This window comes from Neolamprologus multifasciatus, chromosome 13, assembly GCF_963576455.1.
Source record: "Neolamprologus multifasciatus chromosome 13, fNeoMul1.2, whole genome shotgun sequence".
Lineage (NCBI taxonomy): Eukaryota > Metazoa > Chordata > Actinopteri > Cichliformes > Cichlidae > Neolamprologus > Neolamprologus multifasciatus.
This window is the reverse complement of record NC_140451.1, coordinates 5,949,911-5,974,197: the sequence shown is the minus strand read 5'-3', so window position 1 is coordinate 5,974,197 and position 24,287 is coordinate 5,949,911. Positions and strand designations below refer to the sequence as shown.

General features: G+C 39.6%; 2 protein-coding genes across 9 annotated transcripts in view; one reads left to right on the top strand and one right to left on the bottom strand.

Annotated features, from left to right (window-relative positions):
* LOC146504921 (uncharacterized) overlaps positions 1–24,287 on the bottom strand; it is a 483,966-nt gene that overhangs the window by 148,986 nt on the left and 310,693 nt on the right. For all 8 annotated transcript variants that reach the window (XR_014877737.1, XR_014877738.1, XM_085183493.1 and 5 more), the window contains one exon: positions 19,556–19,629. Coding sequence is in view for 6 of the 8 variants with exons in the window: in XM_085183493.1 (XP_085039619.1) it covers positions 19,556–19,629 (74 nt within the window). In the remaining 2 variants the exon portion in view is untranslated. The remainder of the gene's footprint in view (positions 1–19,555; positions 19,630–24,287) is intronic.
* Positions 8,763–10,864, top strand: LOC146504926 (E3 SUMO-protein ligase ZBED1-like). The gene is made up of 4 exons (XM_085183542.1): positions 8,763–9,578; positions 9,922–10,076; positions 10,144–10,156; positions 10,346–10,864. Exons 1-4 carry the CDS (start codon positions 8,763–8,765, stop codon positions 10,577–10,579), a joined length of 1,218 nt encoding a protein of 405 aa, XP_085039668.1. The 3' UTR covers positions 10,580–10,864.

The window sequence follows — 24,287 nt, the reverse complement described above, 5'->3', positions numbered from 1 at the left end:
TGATGACCAGCTTTTCTGGATGTGTGGATAAGCAAGAGAAAGGGAGAAAGAGCGTGCATGCACCCGCACACTGCATGCCGAGAAAGTGAGAGCTTATGTGCCACACTGTTTTCATATGCAGATCAGTTGGTGTTATTATTCACTGTTCACAATCTTGGGTGTATGTTTATCTATGTGAATTTACAGTAGGGGATTAAAGCTTCCGTGTCATGAAGCACCTTCTGTAGCAGCTGTGTTAGAGGTTTTGTCACAAACAGCTTCTTTTAAGAGACGGTTCATTTTCTTCTTTAATTTGAGTGGGGGTCATAAACCCATTTTACTTATGATAATATTGAATTTGTTGTGAAAAAGATATCACAGAAAACACTGGAGAGCTAAATAAGTAGCAAAGCCAATACCAACTCAGAACAAGGCCAGCCATTTATATATTTCTTTGCGTACAAATCCTCAGATCGAGATTCTGTTTCTCTTCTTTATAGAACTCTATTAATCTCCAAAAATTATCAAGAAATGCATCGTTGACCTACACTGTTCTGGTGCACCGGGTGACGTGTTCTTACATTATCACACACGCACACACACACTGTAACTCTTGTTGGTTCAAGCACATATACATCATCCTGTCCAAAGCCACGGGTGTAGTGGCTTTTTCAGTTACAGTTCCTCCAGTAGCCACTTGAGGCTAGCCACACCAAGCAAGAAATACCTATTAAAACAGGATTCAATAGCTACAAACAAATCTTGCATACAGCAGTAGATAAATACCAAAACTAAATTGATAAAATAAAAAAATAAGCATTTTCTTTCTTCATTACAAGTAGAGAGACAAGGTCTCTCCTAAGCTAATTAGAATCACTGAGTGCACCTATCAACAGTGTTTGTGTAACTGGAGCATTTTAGAACTATATGGCAACATGGATTTCTACAAGGTCTAAAGTGTCCAAAAATGTTTTATACTTCAGTTTTGGTAAGTGAAATTCTAGAACGTATTAGCAATGTTAGGTTGAATGCATTACAAAGTAACATATTATTGTAATCACAGTTGCTACCATACTAAATTCAGTTATTACATGGCAGTTTCACTAGTGTTGTTACTTAAATTAGAAAGCTAGTTAAGAACCCAGAGGGATGATAAAGATGAGTATTTGCAGACTCGAGGCCAGCAGTCTGATCTTTAACAGGTATCAAAGCAGTCAGGCTTGCAGCTTCCATTTCTACATGTTTATGTGGCACTTAGAAGTATCTTTGTTGTGTTTTTGAACTTTGCTTTGTGTTATCAGCGTTGTGTTCATGCATATAAACTAAAAGAAATATTTCATTTGTGTACTTATTAGGGTAGGGATTTGTCAGAATTAATCATTTAAATTGTCATTTATGCTTAGAAATATTTAATCATTTGTATGCTGATAAACGTATCCTATCCTTATTAGGTCTGTGTGCACTTGTGTACCATGAGATGAGCGGAAGCAGTCTCGACGTTATAATTCCATTATAGCATTTGAAGAATAAGAATAAGAATAACTTTATTTATCCCGAGGGAAATTCTTTTGTCATGTACATGCTCAAAGCAGCAGGAGAGACAGAGGAACAGATGAATAAGATATACAATGTATACAATAAGAATAGTAGTATACAGTAATATACAGTAAGATAGTGCAAGACATAGTATCAAATAACTCTAACAAAGTAATATGTATAACTATATCCTGGAGAATAAATAACTTAACTATCAGTGCAGGTGATTCTAGAAAGTGACGTAGTATTGTGCAATAGAATAAAGGGAGTAGCAGCGTATGATGGGGGGATGAAACAAATATTCAATAAGGTACTGTTGGGTAATATTACACGGTCTGAAAGGGAACAGAAGAACATTGGTAATAGTCTCAGGAAAATCAGACTGTTCCGTTTTCTTAAAAGTTTGAGAGTTCACACCTTTAAATGTGTATTTGAGACATGACCTATTGCAAGTTCCTGTTCTTATAGTTTAGCAAGACGCTTACTTCTGCTTTTCTGCATACAGTTTAAGTTCATTGAAAGGTCGTATGTCTATGGCTGGAAACACACACACACATGCACCTACACATACCCACACACACAGAATACAGACACTGATGTTGTTCAGATATGCCTGCTTAAGAATGTCACGTGTATTTGTAATTGCATATTCATGAATAATTGCTTGTTGTCAATAAAAGAGTGAGGCGGATGTGAAGGAATCGGAGTTGCTTGGACAGGCGAGTCGCAGCAAGGCTCTCCAAGTAAACACTAGTGTCTGTGTGGTTGCTTTCAGTAACAGGTTCTGTTTACCAGCAGGGTTGACTTAAACCCAACAGGATTTGTGTCAGTATATGGGTCTGTTGTCTAAGGTTTGTTTTGTTAGCTGATCATTGAGTGACAATAGATTTCAGGTGATTTTACAGAGTAAAGCAAAGTAAAAAACAATGTGTGATACATTACACTTTTTGAGTAATGACCCAAGTACTGTGTATTCATCTGATAGGTAACACTTAGGGGCATATGGGAGTGTGTGTTTCACCTGCATAGTTAATATAGATGCAGCTCGCTAAGTAAACTTGCTAGCACTTTCTCTCTCCAAGGATCATCACTGGATGGACAACACTTTTGCAAGTGCCATGTCGTGGGTTGTTCTGGAGCCAAAAAACAACATAGCAATTGCAAAATCACTTAGAAACACAGATTCAACTGCCGAAAAGAACTGCAACTCTCAGGTGTTTCAAAATTACCAATTCTTATACTTTAAAATAGGAAATACTTTTTTCCTTTTATCACTCATAGCTTTTTGCACTAACTTTAAAAAATATATATAAATTCAACACAACTGCTTCACATTCTTCTTTAGAAGGCAAATTTTAATTAAGGAAACAACATTTTTAACAATTGTTTTCAAGGTGAAGTACAAGCTGTGTCAACTTTAGGGTCAAAATATAAATAATAGAACGTACCGACATCAACAGTTCCTTGACATCTAGCCTCCATCTAGTGATAAAGAGCTTTTAACATTATCAAAAAAAAAAAAAAAACATATTAGCCTTCAGTTATATTGTTTTACTACTAGCTGCTTGCTTTCAAGTTGCAGTTTCATTCCATGAAGAAAAATATGCATATCACGGAGAGTATTTAGTAGTGTTTTGTATGTGTGTCTTTTCTATGTGTGTTGATTGTTGCATGTGGCATTTGATTATGTGTGCCTTAGTTCTGTTTGTGTTTGTTTATTGAGATGTAATCTCTAATCTTTGCCTGTGTGTCTGTGTTTCTCCATGTGATTGACCACGCCGGTGTTTGGCATTCGCCTCGTCTGGCGGCCAGTCAATAAGGCGGCGTGATTATTCAGATGGGCCACAGGTTTAACTCTCCCCTCCTCATTGACTTGATGAAGGTTTTAGTCCTGTTAAGAAGCTGACACACTTCATTACTGAGAACATTCCTCTATTGATTAAACCTTTCCAAGGTCTGGCCTTTCTTTCTCAGGCAGGATCACTTCAATAATAACTACAACAAAGCAAAGCCTCTACTGATACATACAAGACTGTACATACTGTACATCAAATCGCATATTTAAGTAGCAGCTTTTAAATATAAGTTGCTGCTGAGCCATGCTGTTTCTCAATATCTGTCAGATGATTAGCAGAGAGCCATATATATATATATATATATATATATATATATATATATATATGAGCTAAGATCCTGTGGGACTTCCAGATACAGACAGACAAAATGGTGGTGGCTAACCAACCGGACATAGTGGTGGTAGACAAACAGAAGAAGACGGCCGTAGTGATCGATGTAGCGGTCTGAATGACAGCAATATCAGGAAGAAGGAACACGACAAGCTGGAGAAATACCAAGGGCTCAGAGAAGAGCTCGAGAGGATGTGGAGGGTGAAGGTAACGGTGGTCCCCGTGGTAATCGGAGCACTAGGTGCGGTGACTCCCAAGCTAGGCGAGTGGCTCCAGCAGACCCCGGGAATAACATCGGAGATCTCTGTCCAGAAGAGCGCAGTCCTGGGAACAGCTAAGATACTGCGCAGGACCCTCAAGCTCCCAGGCCTCTGGTAGAGGACCCGAGCTTGAAGGATAAACCGCCCGCATGGGCGTGCTGGGTGATTTATACAGTGGGGCAAAAAAGTATTTAGTCAGCCACCGATTGTGCAAGTTCCCCCACTTAAAATGATGACAGAGGTCAGTAATTTGCACCAGAGGTACACTTCAACTGTGAGAGACAGAATGTGAAAAAAAAATCCATGAATTCACATGGTAGGATTTGTAAAGAATTTATTCGTAAATCAGGGTGGAAAATAAGTATTTGGTCAATAACAAAAATACAACTCAATACTTTGTAACATAACCTTTGTTGGCAATAACAGAGGTCAAACGTTTACTATAGGTCTTTACCAGGTTTGCACACACAGTAGCTGGTATTTTGGCCCATTCCTCCATGCAGATCTTCTCAAGAGCAGTGATGTTTTGGGGCTGTCGCCAAGCAACACGGACTTTCAACTCCCGCCACAGATTTTCTATGGGGTTGAGGTCTGGAGACTGGCTAGGCCACTCCAGGACTTTCAAATGCTTCTTACGGAGCCACTCCTTTGTTGCCCGGGCGGTGTGTTTTGGATCATTGTCATGTTGGAAGACCCAGCCTCGTTTCATCTTCAAAGTTCTCACTGATGGAAGGAGGTTTTGGCTCAAAATCTCACGATACTTGGCCCCATTCATTCTGTCCTTAACACGGATCAGTCGTCCTGTCCCCTTGGCAGAAAAACAGCCCCATAGCATGATGTTTCCACCCCCATGCTTCACAGTAGGTATGGTGTTCTTGGGATGCAACTCAGTATTCTTCTTCCTCCAAACACAACGAGTTGAGTTTATACCAAAAAGTTCTACTTTGGTTTCATCTGACCACATGACATTCTCCCAATCCTCTGCTGTATCATCCATGTGCTCTCTGGCAAACTTCAGACGGGCCTGGACATGCACTGGCTTCAGCAGCGGAACACGTCTGGCACTGCGGGATTTGATTCCCTGCCGTTGTAGTGTGTTACTGATGGTGACCTTTGTTACTTTGGTCCCAGCTCTCTGCAGGTCATTCACCAGGTCCCCCCGTGTGGTTCTGGGATCTTTGCTCACCGTTCTCATGATCATTTTGACCCCACGGGATGAGATCTTGCGTGGAGCCCCAGATCGAGGGAGATTATCAGTGGTCTTGTATGTCTTCCATTTTCTGATGATTGCTCCCACAGTTGATTTTTTCACACCAAGCTGCTTGCCTATTGTAGATTCACTCTTCCCAGTCTGGTGCAGGTCTACAATTCTTTTCCTGGTGTCCTTCGAAAGCTCTTTGGTCTTGGCCATGGCGGAGTTTGGAGTCTGACTGGTTGAGGCTGTGGACAGGTGTCTTTTATACAGATGATGAGGTCAAACAGGTGCCATTCATACAGGTAACGAGTGGGGGACAGAAAAGCTTCTTACAGAAGACGTTACAGGTCTGTGAGAGCCAGGGATTTTCCTTGTTTGAGGTGACCAAATACTTATTTTCCACCCTGATTTTGCACACTCGGTGAACTTGCACAATCGGTGGCTGACTAAATACTTTTTTGCCCCACTGTATATATATATATATACATATTAAGAAAAGAGAGAGTGAAACTGGAGATTCAAGGTTTTCTTTCAGAAGTTACATGATGTCCTTTAAAATCCTTACTACCATTAGTAAAGAAATACATTTTCAGCATTAGGAAAACAGCCCTAACAAAACACTGTGTTGCAAATTTCAATATAAATGTTGCTAAGATTTGTATCTTAAATAAAAAATCTTAAACCTTTAATATTGTTTTCTATGGTATTTAACAAGCTGCCTTTTCCACAGGCACAAAACCAGCTAAATGTGCCATGGATGCTGCTGCTTTTTGTAGGCTTGCACCATTTGTTAAATCACATTAAACGGTTGCTGGTTAATTGGTTAAATGAAGAAGGTTTCATCTTTGAAAGGCAACTGCTGTAATCGTGGCAGCTGGGTCTTAGAGTGTGATATTATAAGAGCCATATACATGAAAGGAATAAAATGAGGAAAAAAGAAGGGCACCTCTTCTGCTGTTGTTTATAAATGACATATTTAATTCAAGGCCTAATGCTACTACTTTCATTAAACTTCAGCATATTTTTCATTCATGGAAAAGGTGTTATTTGGTGGTTTTTGGCAGATAATGGAAAAAACGAGATGGTACTCTCACTCGCTCAATCATCATTTTTAAACATGTAGGGTTACTGTTGCGAAGGTACATCTCAATAACCCAAAACAAGTTGGCACTAAAGTTGTTTTTAGTGCCTGAATCTAACCAACAATTCCATCCCTCCAATCTCCTTACGTTGACATTGTATGTATGAAGAGTGGTGCCATTATCTCCTGTTGACTGATACTGCAGCATTCAGTGCATTAAGGACATCTTGCCCCTAACAGTCAGACCGAGGAGGCATGTAAAAAATGTAAATGACTCCCATAGGTAAGACCATGTTGGCATATTTGAAAGTTTAGAACTCTGCAGCTGAACAATATTATAGAAAGAACTTTCCGAGTGAAATTCGCAACTTGTTTTGATGTAAATCCCATTTTCCAGTAAAATAGAGAAAAATTCTTTGGACTTCTTTAGTGAATACAACAAAATCTGGACGTCGTTTCATCTGAGCAGGTGTCATCCACCACTGTTCAATACAGCTGGCTCAGTTATCGCTTACCTTCATCAAAATACTTGTTGATGATGATAATAATGGATAAGCAGGGTTGGGGAGTAATGGAATACATGTACTGGCCTTACGTATTAAAAATACAAAATATGTATTCCATTACAGTTACTGCTTAAATAGGTGATAATTAGAATATAGTTGGAATAGATGGATTACACTGCAAGCTTTTCCTGTTTCATAGTTTAGGCTATCCCCTGTCCATCCCCTCTCTAATTTTGATAATTAAACGCACTGCTGGAAATCCAAACAAAACACACAATAAGAGGCTCTAATGTAAACCTCCTGTTAATGTTGGTGGCGCTAGTTACACAATGGACCGTGCACAACAGAGCCAGCAGTGCACGGGCAGGGATGCATTTTTTAGTTGGAAATTCCGACATCACTTCACATTTAAAGAAGAAAGGGATGGGCGAAATTTGACAGTGCAATGCAAACTCTGTTTGCCAGCAACCATGCTGGTCTCAGCGCCAAAAAGCTCCAACCCTAAAGAAACATCTGGAAGTACGTTCTTTTAAAAAAAAACAACTAACATTAGCCTACTGCAACTATCTTGTTTTAGTTGTGGTAGCTACCTGGGTAATGTGCCACTTCAGTATCTTCGATGTACTATTGCTGTGTGATTTTTTACTATTACTAAAGGCTGCATTACAACCTGCCAGCTCAAATAATCATGTGCTGTTCTTAAAGCAGACAGAAAGAAAACATATTACTGATAATTACAGAAATAGTTTTCTATACCAGATCACTGCAAAAAGTGCAGCCTACTGTTACTCATTTTATATTAAGATTTAAAAATCTAGTTTTTATTTCTTTCAGAACTGCCCTTGATTATTTGCAGCTAGCAGGTTGTTAATGCTATCCATCAAGTCTAACAGTCTGCGGTCTATGAACTAACCTCAGCTAATGCCAGCTAACAATGTTAGCTTGGTGGTCAGTAGTAGGGGTGGGTTTAAAAAATCGATTCTAACTGGAATAAAACAATATCGATTCATTAAATCCTGAAATCGATTGTTTTTTTATACATATGTAGTTTGCCGCGTATGAAACTTGCAAGCAGTTAACATGAGGAAGTCACGCGAGAGTTAAGTGACCTGGACGCATGAACCTTCATAGCTACTCCCGTGAATGTGCCACCGAGCCTAAAGGCAGATGTCTGGCAACACTTTGGATTTAAGAACTGTGAAGACAGTGAAGAGCCGGACAAAAGCAAAGCCGTATGTAAGATGTGCAAAATGCAGGTAAAGCACTGTGGAAATACCACAAATCTCAGAAATCATTTAACGAGGCATCATCCAGATATCCCGCTAGCAAAAACGTCCGACACCAAGCAACGGTCACTCAAAAAGGCATTTGCAGTGAAGTTGGCATCCACTTCTCCACGTGCCCAAAAAATAACCCAGTCTGTTGCAACTTTCAATCAATCAATCAATCAATCAATCAATCAATCAAAGCTTTATTCGCCACATGCAGGTTGCCCTGCAGCGAAATGGGACCCCCCCGACCTTACACACACAACACAGACATTACATGGGGATACAAGTCGGAGATCGGCAGCATTACAGAAAAACACTGAAATATACACTACAATGGGAAAGTACAAGAGGAAAAAAAGAGACCTCTACTCATGCTGTGCTTCCATGGTAGGACTGCATGAGAACAGGAAACAAAAAAACTCCTCTGCACAAAAAGCACATAAATGTCCACAGCACCACTTTGTGAAAGACATGACAAGCCACAGGATTGGGTGGGGGGTGAGGAGTAATCCGAAGCGAACACAGCAGCTGCCCTGCACAGCGCTACCATTCCAGCGCGGCACACAGACCCGCCGTGTTCCCCCGCAGGAAACAAGCATCGAAGGTGTGCATCACGTATATCATATGTAAAGATATACGTCCATACAGCGTTGTTGAAAATGATGGCTTCCAAAACCTCATTAATACGCTAGAACCACGCTATGTTTTACCAACACGTAAACATTTGAGTGAAGTGGTAATCCCAAACATGTATGAAAAAGTGAAACACGATGTTACAGCCTCACTCAAGTCAGCAGAGAGAGTCGCTATAACCTGTGACAGCTGGACATCCAGAGCAACAGATAACCACCTTACTATCACCTCACACCATATCGACCAGGAGTGGAGACTCGTGTCTCATGCCTTACAGACAAGAACCACTGAAGCAAGCGACACAGCAGTTAATTTATCTGAAATTATGTTCAAAACAATCGAAGAATGGGAGCTTACAAACAAAAATCCAGTCATCGTAACTGACAATGCTGCAAATATGGTGCGAGCTGTGGAAATAACGGGCTGGTTGCACATTGGTTGTTTGGCCCACACATTCAATTTAGCTTCACAAGCAGGACTGAAAGTTCCAGCTGTTGCTCAGCTGCTTGGCCGAGTGAGACGCATAGCATCCTTTTTTCATCGCAGCACTATTGCAAGTCGCAAGCTTAAAGAGAAGCAAAAGATACTGAAGCTACCTGCCCATAAGCTGGTGACTGATGGGGTGACCAGATGGAACAGCACGTTGGAGATGCTGGAACACTTCCTACAGCAACAACCAGCAATCTCTGCAGCTCTACTCTCACCTGAAGTGAAGGGAAGTGACAGTAATCTCTGTAGTCTTACAGAGGCTGACATAACTGATGGAGAAGATATAGTGAAAGCTTTGAAGCCGCTGAAAGCAGCCACATTGGTTATGTCTGAAGAAAAGTTCCCGACCCTTTCCATCATTGCACCTCTGCATGGACAGCTGCTGGAGAAGAGGATCAGTGTCTCTCACGACTCCTCACTGATTAAAGACCTCAAGACTGCTGTATACGACAGCTTGAAATCAAGGTATGTTTATGAATTGTGTGTATATGCCATGAATGAGTGTAACTGTATGGATGCATGTATTACATGAAAATTCTTACTATAGTGAAAAATATATTATAAAAATGCTAGTTAAGCCCTCTTGTCTAGTAATAGGCCTTTTGATTTTATATCTATCTATCTATAGATGTTTATATGTAAATTATGGAAACAAAGTCGTATATTAATGTTTCTGATCTTGCATGAGTGTATTTAACCATGCACATGTATATCCAACATGATAAACTGAGTTAAATGTGCAAAATCTCTTTTCAAGATATGTGGCCCTAAAGGACAAGCTGTAGATTGCATCAGCATTAGATCCTCGCTTTAAGGCCCTGCCATTCTTGTCCAAAGAGACCTGTAACAACACATTCTCTCAGTTGGTGTTGGAAGCAGCAGGTTTGGAGAACGTGGACACAGCTATTGTGAGTTACAGAAACAAAAACAAAAAATTATTGTTTTTTTGCACGAGTTAGAATATAAATAGTAATTTCTTTATTAATTAAGTTTTCATTTTTCTACAGCGACAGTCTGATGGTGATACATCTGAGGAAACTGTCCCTGACATCTCTCTTGGTGGTGTTGATGAAGTGGATTATGCCCCTCCAATTAAGAGGTCAAAGGACTCTGCATTAATTTTTCTCCTTGGGCCAGCCTACTCAACAAAAACCACAGCACCACAGAAAACACCAACTCAGAAGGCAAAGGAAGAAGTGAATCGATGAGCCTGTTGCACTTTCTGAGGATCCTTTGATCTGGTGGAGGGACCATGAAAGGGAGTATCCTCTTTTGGCTCTACAAGCAAAGCAGTATCTTTCCATACCTGGGACCAGTGTTCCTTCTGAACGAGTGTTTTCAACTGCTGGTGACATTGTTACCGCACAAAGGAGCTGCCTGACTCCACAACATGTAGACCAGCTTCTCTCCTTGCAGAAAAACCTTGCAGTTTCAAAGAAGTGAGGGGGTAGTTATAAATAAGACTAGATTGCATGAGTTTCACAGAGGTTTTACAATACTGTTCAGTATGTTTTCATTTTTTGAAGTATTTTAAAAGGCAGTTTTTCATTTTCTGATTGGTCAGTTTCTGTCAGTTCACTTGTACACGCTGTGTTATCCTGTGTGTCTCCAAAACACAATAGTGGATTTCAGAAAAGCTGTGTGAGACACTAACAGCAAAACTATTTCTCTGAGGTTTTACTGATGTTTACAAAAGATGTGTTCTATTTGCACTGGATCCCTGATCCACTTGAAATGTATGTGTGAAAATAAATATATACTAATGTTAATTAAAAATTACATTATTGTAACTGCTTTAGTATCTGTTCTTAATTTTGAAATTTATATAATTCATTCACAAGGCTTAGAGGGTTCTTTTGACAGTACATATAAAGGTGAATTATCATAATTTTATATCGGACTGATTCAAAATCGATTTGAATCGAATCGAATTGTGGATTGAATCGATTCGGGACCTTGTGAATCGGAATCGGATAGATTCTAGAAATCAGTGACGATACCCAACCCTAGTGAGTAGCCTTCAGTAAAAGTAATAAATCACACAGTAATAGTACATTCATGTAGTTGTAAAAAGCATGACAATATATCAGGTAATCCAAAGTATTCAGAATGTGTTACTGACATTTCGTCTTGATGCATGCTCAATCATCCAGGAAAATAAATCTCCAAAAGTTGATTCTGTTCATCTGGACGTAGCGTTTTCTGGGAGAAACGTTTCGTCACTCATCCAAGTGACTTCTTCAGTCTCAGCTGACTGCAGGTTTCCCCAATCTTATGTGTCAGGAGTATCGGAACAGTTGATTTTTTCTAAACACCGGGTCTCTGTGGCTTTTAAACCCCAAAAGACGCTGCGCCAAAAATTGGTCCACCCCAAGGATCGGGTCCCCCGACACAAACAGAGTAGCATAGTGTACGCTGTTAAGTGCCAGGAGGATTGCCAAGATTTATACATCGGGGAAACCAAACAACCTCTGGTGAAGCGGATGGCACAACACAGAAGAGCTACCTCGTCAGGCCAGGACTCTGCAGTCTATTTACAACTACAGGCCAGTGGACACTCTTTCAAGGATGAGGATGTACACATCCTGGACAGGGAGGAACGCTGGTTTGAGCGTGGAGTCAAGGAGCCATTTATGTGAAAAGGGAAAGACCATCTCTGAATAGAGGAGGGGGCCTAAGGGTCCATCTTTCGCCATCTTACAATGCTGTGATTGCAGCCATTCCCCAACTCTCTGTGAATGGTACTCATGGCCATTGATCAGTGGTCTTTAATCAGTGGGTTTTGATCAGTGGGTTTTGGTCATTGGTTGTTGATCAATGGTCATGAGAATTTGCATTATTATGATTAAGGAACTGACCTCCCAGCCCATTGTTCCTTCAGTGGGCTGGTTTCAGTCAATATGCAAATGTACTGTTTATAAGATTTGGGGAAACCTGCAGTCAGCTGAGACTGAAGAAGTCACTTGAATGAGTGACGAAACGTTTCTCCCACAAAAACACTACGTCCAGATGAACAGAATCAACTTTTGGAGGTGTTACTGACATTGAGTAACTTAACGGCATATGTTACAAACTACATTTTAACTTACTAACAAATATTTTAAGTTAAAGACTAAAGTCATTCTTGCTGAGACCAGAAAGAAAGGTTAAGACTACATTAGTCCAACCAGGATCCAGTGTAGCAGTGCATAAAGAAAAATGACACCTAAACTGATTATTTTGCAGTAGCTTTCTTTCATTTGTGGACACGCTGTGACCAGGTGACGCGTGTTGTTCCTGTATCTGAGGTTTGCTGCTCTAGATTTGCCAGCTGCCTTCTAAATTTATAAGTGGAGGTTATGTGAGCTATTAAAGTTGTTTTTTATAACTCTAGTGCAAAGGTGAAATTTAGCTAGTGCTGCTAAAGAGCATCATCCTCTTACAGTCAGACCTGGACCACTAAAACTCAAACTTATGTTTAAAGCATCTGGCGTTTTGCAGTTATCATATTTCAGTTTGTTTTTCAGTCATTTCACATTATACAGTGGCCAGTTAAATTCAGTAATCATGTACAGATCGGATCAGTTTCTGATTAATTACATTTAAAAAAGGAAACTTAACTTTCAGGTTTCAGGTATCAAATCTCACACTGAGCAGTCCTTATCTTAGAAGTAATGTCTAATCTACCTCGCTCGTCCTCTCTTTCTTACAGTGAGGTGATATTAACAATTTTTTCCCTCTTTGGAAAATACAGCAGCTATGCCACTAGCTAGCCACACTGACTATGTGCCAAGGTGAACAGAAAAAGGCTGTGTTTAGTGTATTACTTGAGCTGTTTAAACATGTACCTGTTATTTCAAAAAGTTACTCTGTTTTTCTCAGGTAACGTGACCACTGATATCATCCATCCATCCATCCATTCGCTTCCGCTGATCCTTTTCAGGGTCGCGGGGGGCGCTGGAGCCTATCCCAGCTGTCATAGGGCGAGAGGCGGGGTACACCCTGGACAGGTCGCCAGTCTGTCACAGGGCTAACACACAGGGACAGACAACCATTCGCACTCACATTCATTCGCACATTCACACCTAGTGACAATTTGGATTATCCAATTAACCTATCCCCACAAGTTGCATGTCGGTGGGAGGAAGTATTGACTTCCGGAATATTGACTGATATCAGCGGCATGAAAAATGACAGACATAAGAAGCAGCAAAAAGATGTGTGTTGTGTGCAAAGGTGGGATATTACTTTACAATTTGTTGCCTCTCTTTAAGGCTTGAAGGGTGATCGGACTTCAGCACATGGAAAATTAACTGGCTATTTGTTATTATATATTAAATTAAATTTTGATAACTCATTAAACTGAACGTACCAGAAATGTGTTTCTGCTCACTTTAAACCTCTGCTGTTTTCCCACATACTTTACTATGATATATTAACTGAATAGTAAGGATCGCTGAAAAGTTGGAAAATAGAGCTTTTATGGAAAATGTACCTCTTAATAGTTTACTGTTGATGCTTAACATAAATAATCCATTAGTAAAACTTGCACTGCAAAGCTTGCACTTTGCAGCCCCAGTTAAAAGTCAACAAATGGTTCCCTTTTAGTATGCTATATGTTCAGGTAGGTAGATTTTAGCACACAGACAAGTATATACTCTGTGCACTCATCCACACTTGTACGCTAATGCACCCATACACTGTTATATGCAGCACACTGGTACTCTATTTAAACCCACGAAAATGCAGTTGTCAAAGTTTAAAAGGTGTTGCCTTGTGAACCTAATCGCCTGTTTAACAACCTGTGAGGCAAGCTAAACTAGGACACACACACACACATGCACACAGAAAGATACACCATGTGGTGCAGCACAAATGTACGTGCCAAGGGCTATATCAAATCATTCCAGAAAATTTGACAGCACGTCTCATAATAACAAACATAAATAAGGAAATGGGGGCAATGGAAAACACATTAATACACATGACATGGAAAACGCATGAATTACATATCACTCTGGAAAACTTTATCTCAGTATGTAAATATAAGCTGGAAGTGTATTTTTCTAAGCAAGATTCATAGGATTAGGGAAAACTGCAGCACATCCCGTCGTATGCCACCGTGCCTTTCTTAACAAAGGAACATAGCTTTGAACCGAGGTTCTTCTGCGTCAGCACCTTTAAAGACAAAGTTTACCGGTGTTATCACTGTTAACTGAAAGGTATTTTGCTGCTGATACAGCTTGAGTGAAATCAATAACCATTTAGTAAATTATGTGATCATGCCAAATTTGATGAGTCTCTTACAGACTTAAATTAGCTACATCCCCTCCCGCCCACACCGAGGAGCTTGTCTTGTCTGGCGAGATGCCAATTAATAATTGCTAAGTAATAATGTATATTACAGTATGCAAATATGCTTTCTATTCAGATACTGTCATTAAATTGTATGCACTTAACTATCTGTTCAAGGGAGATACTGAGTCTGTATTTGATAGATTCATATTTTAGTCAAAGTAATTAAGCACCATTTGTAGTTGATTAGATGGACTTGCTGTATGCTGCATAAAAATAATTTACAGTTTTACAAGGGTTTTTTTTCTCTTTGGGTTTCTTTAAAAGGTTGTTGAACAAAGTGTTTTAATGCTGCCAAAATTAGGCATAGTTGTCAAAGCAACATGGATTTGATGGGCTTTCGGTGTATCACGCGGATGCTCAATGGGATTGGGATCTGAGGAGTTTGCCTCGAAGGCCTTGGGCTCTTTGTTGTGATTCTCGACCAAATCTAGAGCAGTTTTTGTTTCTGTGTCCGTATGTGTGTGTGTGTGTGTGTGTGAGAGAGAGAGAGCGAGAGAGACAGCAGATTGTTATTTGGGTTTGTGGGGTTCTTGGTCTGCAATGTTTAGGTGGGTAAAAGCATGCATGACTGAAAAAGTTTGCGAATGACTAAATGTAGCCAATCTTACATTCAATACCAACTTCTCGTGCACTTCATGTCAGCCAATATCAAATGGGAAAACTGGGTTTACCTGTCATGGTCATGAATACTTCAAAATTTTATATCCTATCACAAGATTATAAAGCTAGTAATGTTTAGTTTTTGGCTATTGGACTGTGGCTGACTTTATTTTCAACACAGGTGCTATTTTTTGATCATGCCGTAGAAGTCCTGTTATGTCTCCTTGTACTTGTGCATCTGTGATGGGTGATGGACATCCTTTAGTAATCCTTTGGAAAAGTTCCAGAGAGTCAAATCTTTCAACTGGGGCAGGACATGAGCAAAGGTTTTGCTGATGTTGCCAAAAACATGTCTGTGTTTTCTGTCAGGGCACTTGGCATTTTTATGTCTGATTTCTTATGATGTATCAGACTAATGGTAAGTTCTAGTGTTATTATTAGCATGTGTTAGTTTGGTTTTGTTTAATTAAAGTTTAATCCGTGCTTCCTTGTTTATGTGTCGTTTTCGAGTTATGTCTTGTTCCCCTTCTCTGTTCCCATGTTCCTCTCCTTGTGTGTCATCTGCCAAGTCTGCTATGTGTTTCATGTCTGTGTTGTCCATGTCACATTGTCACAGTCTCATTATATTTCATTATGTTGTTTTATTTTGACAGTCTCGTGTTTCCATGTTCAGTGAGTTTAGTTTTGCTGTGGCGTCGTATTCATTTGTGTGTTCCCCACGTGTTTCTACTTCGCTTGTTACCCTTCTGTGTATTTAAGTCCTCTGTCTTCCTTTGTTCACTGTCAGATCGTGTGTTTAGTTCTCGTTATGTTTCCATGCCTCCACGTTTCCAGGTTTCATGTTCAGGTTTTTATAATGATCAAGGTGTTGTTCTTTGTCTCTTGTGTTTAGCAGTTAGTTTTTCCTAGTTTAGTCCCAGTTAGTTTTGCCTCAGTGTGCATCTGCCTTTTGTTTTGTACCTTTTACCAGCCACAAACAAACAGCTCGGCTTGCATTTGGGTCCTCCTCCTCCCTCCACACAGTCTGCCAGTGCAAACCATGAAGGTTTTCAGTGTGATCTATCCTGGTAGATGATGGCCCACGCCACACTACCGGACTTTCTGCTAAATGTTCCCTCTAAGACACATCAGGACAGCCTTGTGGACCAATTTACCATTTCAGAATCCAACAACTATAAAAAAAATGTTTATAGAGGTTCTTTTGGGCTTGGACTAGTTGACTAAAAACTGCTCAGCTAAAGCACTTAAGACTCGTGAAGAAATTCTGGCCACTTTGAAAGGAAAGGTGATGTTCACAAATTGTGGCCAACAGCTATAACTTCCAATATTCTATATTACACGGTGAAATGTACACATCTTTATGACACATATTCAAGCATACTGACCAATCTTTAGTTGTGAGAAATACTGTCTGCCTTCATCTTCAAATACATTCCTCTAGGTTCTGATTCGAGCATTGTCTTGATCACTGTTAAGCTGCTGTCAATATAAAGGAATACTCTTTTTGAAGATTTTTTTTTCATATTAAAAGACCATCAAAGACGATGGATTGTGCCTTTGTAGTCATTTAGTCACTGGGAGGCTTTTAGTGAGAATTCATCTTAACAGCAGGAAGACATGGTGTCAGGTTTACTTTGCATTTAGTGCAAAAAGCACTGACAGCAGAGTAGTTCAGAAAAGAGGAAGGTCTCTTATTAAAGTGTGTTCAAATATATGCAATGTCTGTTCAAATAAAGAGACTTGAGACTCATAAAAGCTATGGCCACCATTACTAACTATCAAGTTGTTCAACTACCTTGCAAACAATTTGTGTTTCAAAGACAATAAAGTGCTTGGTGGTAGAAGTACTGAAATGCTCCACAGTCAGCTGTCATTACTGTGCCCGAGTAAAGTATGCGTCATCATTTAAGGTTTTCAAGAGGATTGAAAATGGTAATTGTCTGTAAGATAAAAATTTTGCCACAGCTGGGAGAAGGTAGACAGAAACAGCACTGAATTAGACAATTATTATCTATACACCAGCATAACTTACTTTTAGTCAGTCAAAGCAATTAATTAAAAAATGTTTAAAAACAAAAACAAAAATGGCAATTCAAAAGAACTTGACTCATCAAAATAATTCAGCAAACTTAGCAAATTTAAACATTTCCTAGTCCTTCTGCTACCTGCATGTCTTTCTCCAAGTATTATTGGTAGTTTCCTTAAGGTTGGCTCCACAACTGTGCTAAAAATGTCATACTTTATGGTAGAAATTAATACATCTAAGGCCTGAGTTCCAGTCTTCCACTTCCCCAAAGTTAGCACCCAGTTTAATGCTACAATGAATCATAGATATACCTTAGTAACAAAGCTAGGTAGCGAGCGATAGTGTTGGCTGGTATGTTCAAATACAGTCTTGACCATTATAGAAACAGTCAGGGTTAGGGGTTAGGGGATGGCTAGAAAGTCAAACTCAAAGCTTTGAAATGGAAGTCCAAACTGGCAGATGACACTGTGGCTTTGTCCATATACAGTCTACGCTCTCCACTTTTTCTTTGTCAGTCTAGTCATCAGTCAAGTTTATGACTCCAGAAAATCCCTATGTAGCCACTAAACAGATATATTCACAGAAGGTGTGGGAGAAGAAAATGAACACAAAATCCAACACAGAATATACACAACCGAAACTCAATTGCCGCTTGGAATGAATGATGAAGAGGAACGTGCTCGTCCATTACTCATGATGCAGGACTGTCTCTTCTCGCTTTGCAATCGGACATGAGTTTGCAGTCTGCATTACAGCCCTTTAAAAAACACTTCCAAGCCCTACCTGTGACCCGTGCTTACAGTATTAGCCCGATGGGACTGCTGTTTGCCTACTTTATTGCTTGGTTCGTCGTTTTCTGAGGCTTTTGGCCGGCATTTCTGTGAAGGCTCCCCAAAATACACATGCAGGCTTGATTGTGTGGGCGCCACCTCGGTGATTGCCTATTTAGTGAGTAATTATCCCTGTCTTTCTCACTCTCAGCCAACACAAGCGCTGATTGAGTTCCTCTCATTGTGGGTAATGTCTTATTTATCATAAGAGGCCAGTGTGAGTTTTGTAGAAAGAAAAAGCACAAAGCATAGTCATCTGCAGCTATGGAAGATAAGGGCGACAAAACAAAACAAACAAAACAGCAGGTTAATATATTCTTAAAATGGCTTGGCATCGGGGAGTGAAACTTTGCAAGTTCCAGAAAATACTTTGATTGTGTCATGTTTAAAAAAAAAAACAAAAAAAAACTGTACGTTTCCATGAGATGTGAAGACCAGTTTATCCCTACTCAAAGAGATACCAGTTGTCAGTGTTAATTTTAGTATCAGAGCACTTTAAATTAGAAGACTAAACTAAATTTAGCTAGCTTTCAGCAAGCATTTCAGAGGCCGCAGCGGGTAGTTTCCTATTCCGGGCACAGTAAAGCTTGGCTGTTGCCACCGCCGCTCTGCAGCTAATCTGTTTCTCTGTGTTTATTAGTAAATCAAAAGTCTAATCAGCTCTGAAACTGCAGAGTAGAGGAGGAGAGGAAGAGCACAGAGGAGGAGGTGGAGGAGGTATGGGCTATTTTTCAATCTAATGGCCAATTAAGATCAGGCTAAACGAGGAGGCAGCGGAGCATTGTCTTGTGCAGACCTCATTGAGACTCTAATAAAATGTCAAAATACCACCTTTCTCCTACAAACACACACACTTTGTCTTTGGATCACTGTCTTAATCTCCTTCATTCAATCTCTTTTCCTTTGCGTGAACTCTGCCTAATTTTTTGCTTCTCTTTTGTCTTTGTCATTCTTCTCAAAATACACAAACATTCCCAGTGTTGCACAGAAAAGAAAAAATCCCCCTGCCTATTTTTTTTTCTGCTGCTCCTTCTCTAGCTGCCGTTCTTGCACTCCCACACACTGGATTCCCTCTCATCTCTTTTTTTATTTAGAAGGGCAAAGACAGAGAGAAAAGGAGAAGAAAAAAATAGAGCTATAGATTTGAGCTGCATACTGTATCAATTTTGCCCAGTCTAAATGACCTAAATAAGGAACTCAATACTGCAGGGTCTGAATAGGAGGGCTTAGTCCACATATTTATTGAATCCAGCCTTTTTGTCCAGTGCCAGCGCACTCTGTGGTTTTAGACTCCACTCCAGTGATCCAATGTGGAATGGAAATCCGATCTCCCTCCCTCTCTCGCTCTTTCTTTTTCTCACTCTCAGTTTGTTTTTTTTTTCTGTTCTTCTTCCACCAAGCTCAGGCTTGGCAGCACAGAGATGGAGGGAGGATGGTGGGGAAAGATAAAAAAGAAAAGAAACAAACAGAAGAAAAAAACAAGAGAGCTGCGGCACCAGTGACACCATACACAGGTGATGCCACAAGTGCAAGCGCAACATAAAGAGCTGCAATACTACTGTCTACTGTAACATGTCATAATTTAACATTGGTTCATATTGATTTTTATGAAATGTTCTCACTTACTTGTCTGTGCTGGCTCGATCTGTGCTCTTTCTAGTGCTTGGGGAGGACATTAGAGAAGGAAAACCGCTCGACCACTGCAAAGAAAAAAAAATGTGCATGCATTAGTACTGCATTACTGTTATACTGCATGTTTTTACACCAGAAGTGGAATCTGAGCCAGAGCTAATTGTTTAGTAGGTCCCTTGGTCCCCAGTGACAAAACTTTATTATGTAAGGGCACAAGCAGTTAGCCAGGGAACTGAGCGAATGCTGCAATGCTTGACTTTAAGTCACAGCGTTATCTACTCCTAAACCTAAGCAAGTCGTTTTCATCATTCAACATCAACAAAAATTGAGTGAAAATAACAAAAATGCGAAATTACAAGTGGAATTCTCATGTCCTCTTTCACACAGTGCACACATACAGTGAGTTTCAAGAGGAAAACGTCTCAAATCGAACACTCTGAGTTGTACATTTAACAAAAAGGATGTTTACAGCATCTTATGATTGTCATGCTAGCTACTACATTTGTGAACATCTGGAACTTGCCACAATTCTCTGACCACATATTTTACTAAATTCTTCTACAGTGGAGATGAGAAGTTGTCACGCATGAACACTAAACACACAAGAAAATGTGGGATTTTAGCCCTACCTAAAAGGTAGCTAGCACTGGTGGCATCAGTGCTGATGTCTCTGAGAGAAAACCAGCATGCTAAAGCCCTGAGGCAACTGTTGTTGTGATTTGGTGCTTTCTAAATAAAATGAACATGAATTGAATTTAAACAAGCTGTTCCTTGCTCTTCTTTTCATTGCTATGAGTTATTGTACTCATGCGCAGATATGTGTAACAAGTAAATGTGTAAATTACAAGAAAAGGTTTTGTCTTTCAAGCCATCTTGGCTAACATATTCGATGTAGGAGTTAGATTGGAGTGGGAAGAAAGTATCAAAAATACATTTAAAAAATAAAAACTCCTTTAACATATTACCAGTGAAAGCCTTGATGACTGAGCGGGAACCTCGACTCCAGACACTGAGACTGAACAGGCTCAACCACAATCTATAAGTGATGACTTTTAACCAGATACGTAAAGTTTAATCCACGGTTTTGATAAATACACCACCTCAGTGTTCCATTAATGATGTTAAACCCTGTAGACCTTTTATTTCATGGCTTTTCATTCAGCTGAGATTTTTTTTTTTAAAACATTTTATTAATATATTTAATATGGTGTATTTAATGAATGCGTAGGTCTGGTTTTCTAGGTTTATTAAAAGTTTTTGTTATTTTGTTTGTTATTAAAATGTTTTAGACACTGTAAACTTGATTTTAAAGAATGTGACACATTGAAAAATTTCATAATAAAGAGCTCAACTTTAAACATCAGCAGCAATAATAGTAATCTATAGAAGACTGGGGAGAAGTGGAGACCATTTGTCTGTAGAATAGCTACTTTTTTCTCTCTCTCTCTCTTTTTTAGCAATAATAAACTGTGTATATAGTGCAGCATCGGTACTTAGTAAAGGAACAGCTCTAAAGAAATTCCACCACAGCTCATCATTCTCAGCCGTTGTGTTTCTAACAGTAAATATTTTAATCACTATAGAAGTGATGATATTTCAGACTTCTCGAGGCAGGAAAGAGTGCACGGAGGTGAAGACATGCAGAGAAAGTGTATAAAAGACTAAAAGACAGACAGCACAAAGTGTTTTTTCAAAAAGTCAAGGAATCACCCAAACTACTCTGCTTCATCCCGGCAACTACTTGTTGACAGTCAGTCCATACAGCAGCTGCTGAAAAATTGCATCCTGGACTAGAAAGTGGTTTCACAGTCACCCAGCCAAATGACACTGTTGAGCCTCACAGCCAGCATTGCTAAGAAAGAAACTTATTAATGTATTTCTACAGTTTCATCACCATGAATTGATATACTGAAACTAATCAAAATCACTCTCACAGAACAGCAAAAGCACAGCCACACTGTTTCTATGAACATTAGAGCCCAAATCAACAAGTGGTATCTGGCCACTACTCCATTGCCTCCAGCACTAAAACTCTGTGTAATATGCAGCCTCAACCCCACAGGAGGGAAGAAAGTTCTTCGAAAAACAGGTTTTATGTTTCTAATTTCTATTTGTGTGAAAATGTAGTTATTAATTGATTTCTTTATCCAGTGAGTTTTCAAAGTCTCTTATAGGCCCAAGGGGTCACAGATTTCTCTCAGCCAACAGACCAGTCATAATCCTTCAGTTGTAGTCAAATCCAACAAATTTGAGCTGGAGTGTCTTCCCAAGACAACAGCAACTTGGTTCGGTGCAGCTGCAAAGTTCGAGAGTTTCCCGTCGTAACCAGATATTATTAGAACAATGTGAATGATGGATTTGCTTTAAAAGTAACCGAAACTTCAGCAAGCTTAAAAAAATACTGCACAAAGTAGTAATTTGGCCCTAGATGGAGGTGACAAAGGGGGTCATCTTGACATGTCCTTTTATATATGTGTGTATGTGACTTTGTGCATGTCTGTGTGTGCGTATGTGACCTTTTTAAGATCCAGTCAAACTGCTAAACACACTCCCTCTGTGCCTGTCATTTACAGGTTGGCTATCGACATCTTAGAGTCTGAGCTCAGGGGATCAGCGCTCACATGCCAGCATGCTACACATGTGGGGGTCTGCATCAAGACGCACATGCATTTCCACGAAACACACTCACGTAGAAGCCAGTTGCTCGAAGCATATAGACAAAGAAAACCATCACAATCTGTTGATGTAAACTCTGTGGCATTAGTGCCACTGCTTGCATGTGGAACTGATTGCTGCTGAAATGCTGTCAAAGATTAGGACGCTGGAATATCCTTTTCCATTGTGTCTTACTGAAGTAGGATCACGAGAAAGCACTTCACCGGATCGGCACATCTGCTTTTGGTATTTATTTTGGGGGGTTCAGAAGGGCATGCACCCAATTAAAATCAATAACTGCGTTCACTTCAGCAAAGCCTGCTGGCAGACTCATGCAATCAAAAAGCGTGCGGACAGCTGATCCCTGCAACAGCTACAGGCTACCACATGTCCCTGCGTGTCAGAAAAACAATGGAAATCACTTCTGTCATGTCCTCGGGCTTTGGCCTCTCCGAGCTTTGTCTTTCAGACCAGGTTAACGTGTAAACATCACCCACCCCCCTCTCCTGGTCAACATCTTTGCTTGCTAGCGTCACCTTTGCATGGAAGTGGTCATGAAACGTACGCCCACATACGGCAGACTGTTAAAATACCTTGAGGGGCTAATCTTGCCTTGGAAACCTCACATAAGCTCCTTATCACAACACATTAGGAAGAGAAGAGGAGGGGATCGCTAGTGTCAGCTGTCGGGCCCTGTTGGAGAAGGTGAGCCAGGCTGACTGTGACAGGTCAGTGAACATCACTAGCCAAAGGCTTAGGAGGGCAAATGAAGATGCATACTGCCGTCATTTGGTTTCAACCCTGTTTCCTAATTGTAATGCATAACTTTTTCTTTTAATGAGGCATCACGAGGGAACACAAATTAGACTTTAAGGATACAAGGTGTCATTTCTCGTACAGATTATATCTCCTGAGCCATTTTAACTTTGGGTTGTTTAACTAGAACTGACTCAATAAAATCAACATGTACTGGACTCATTTTTTATGTCATTAACATGCTCTCAGCTCACAGTTCTTTTATTTTTCATGGGACTGGATGTACCGGCCTGAATGAACTTCATATATGTGAGTCATTACCAAGCAGACAGAAAACGGACATGAAAACTTTCCAATATGTGTTGTTGCGGTTGTGTGTCCAAAAACAAAGATATCAAAAGTATCTGCTTCTGGTAGATTTTGGTTGTGTAACACTTTTTATTCTTATTTTTTTTAATACGAATAAAACTAACTAATTTAACTATGACCAAAAAAGTAATACGTGACTATGTAGTGTTATAACTTGTGCAGCATGTTCAGACACCTAATTAGTTATTGTTTCACTGGTTATCGGTCTTTCTCTGATCTTCTGTTAAAAAGAAAAAAAAACTTTGTAAAACCAATGTATGTATTAATATTTTATAAAATATCAAAAAAAGAAACCATTAGAATCTCATTATTACTTTCTTTAATACATTTGCTACAGGACTACTGCAGTTATTTCAGGAAACTGGACATTCTGAAGGTCTTTTCAATATTAAATGAAGATAATTTACAGGACCACATTGGCGAGAACTGTAGTAAGGTACCTGATATTGGGATTGCCAGGTCTTGTCTGATTGAGCAATCTACATGGCGACCTTTCTCCCAGACGTGGACTTCTGTTAAAACCAGATGTTGGAACAAGATAGTAGACTCCTCGGCATATTTACTGTATTTCTTTGGATCTGTATATTAGGAGGATACTGCTTACAGTATTGGTTGTGGATATAAGCTTTTTTATGCACATTTCTAAAAACGATCAGACTAACCTCTTAACGCCATGTTACTGGTGATCAGTGTTGGTCAAGTTACTTGAAAAAAGTAACTAATTACTGATTATTTCCCCCAAAAGTAATCCCATTACTTTACTGATTACTTATTTTCAAAAGTAATTAATTACTTAGTTACTTTTTAAAAACACGATTTACAACCTGAATAGGTGATAAAGCGATAGATCTTTCAGCCCAATTCTACTTTTTCTGCATAATCCATCATACAAAATGTAATCAAATGGAAAAGTCTCTTTTTTTTAAACTTGTTTTATTGTTTGGGG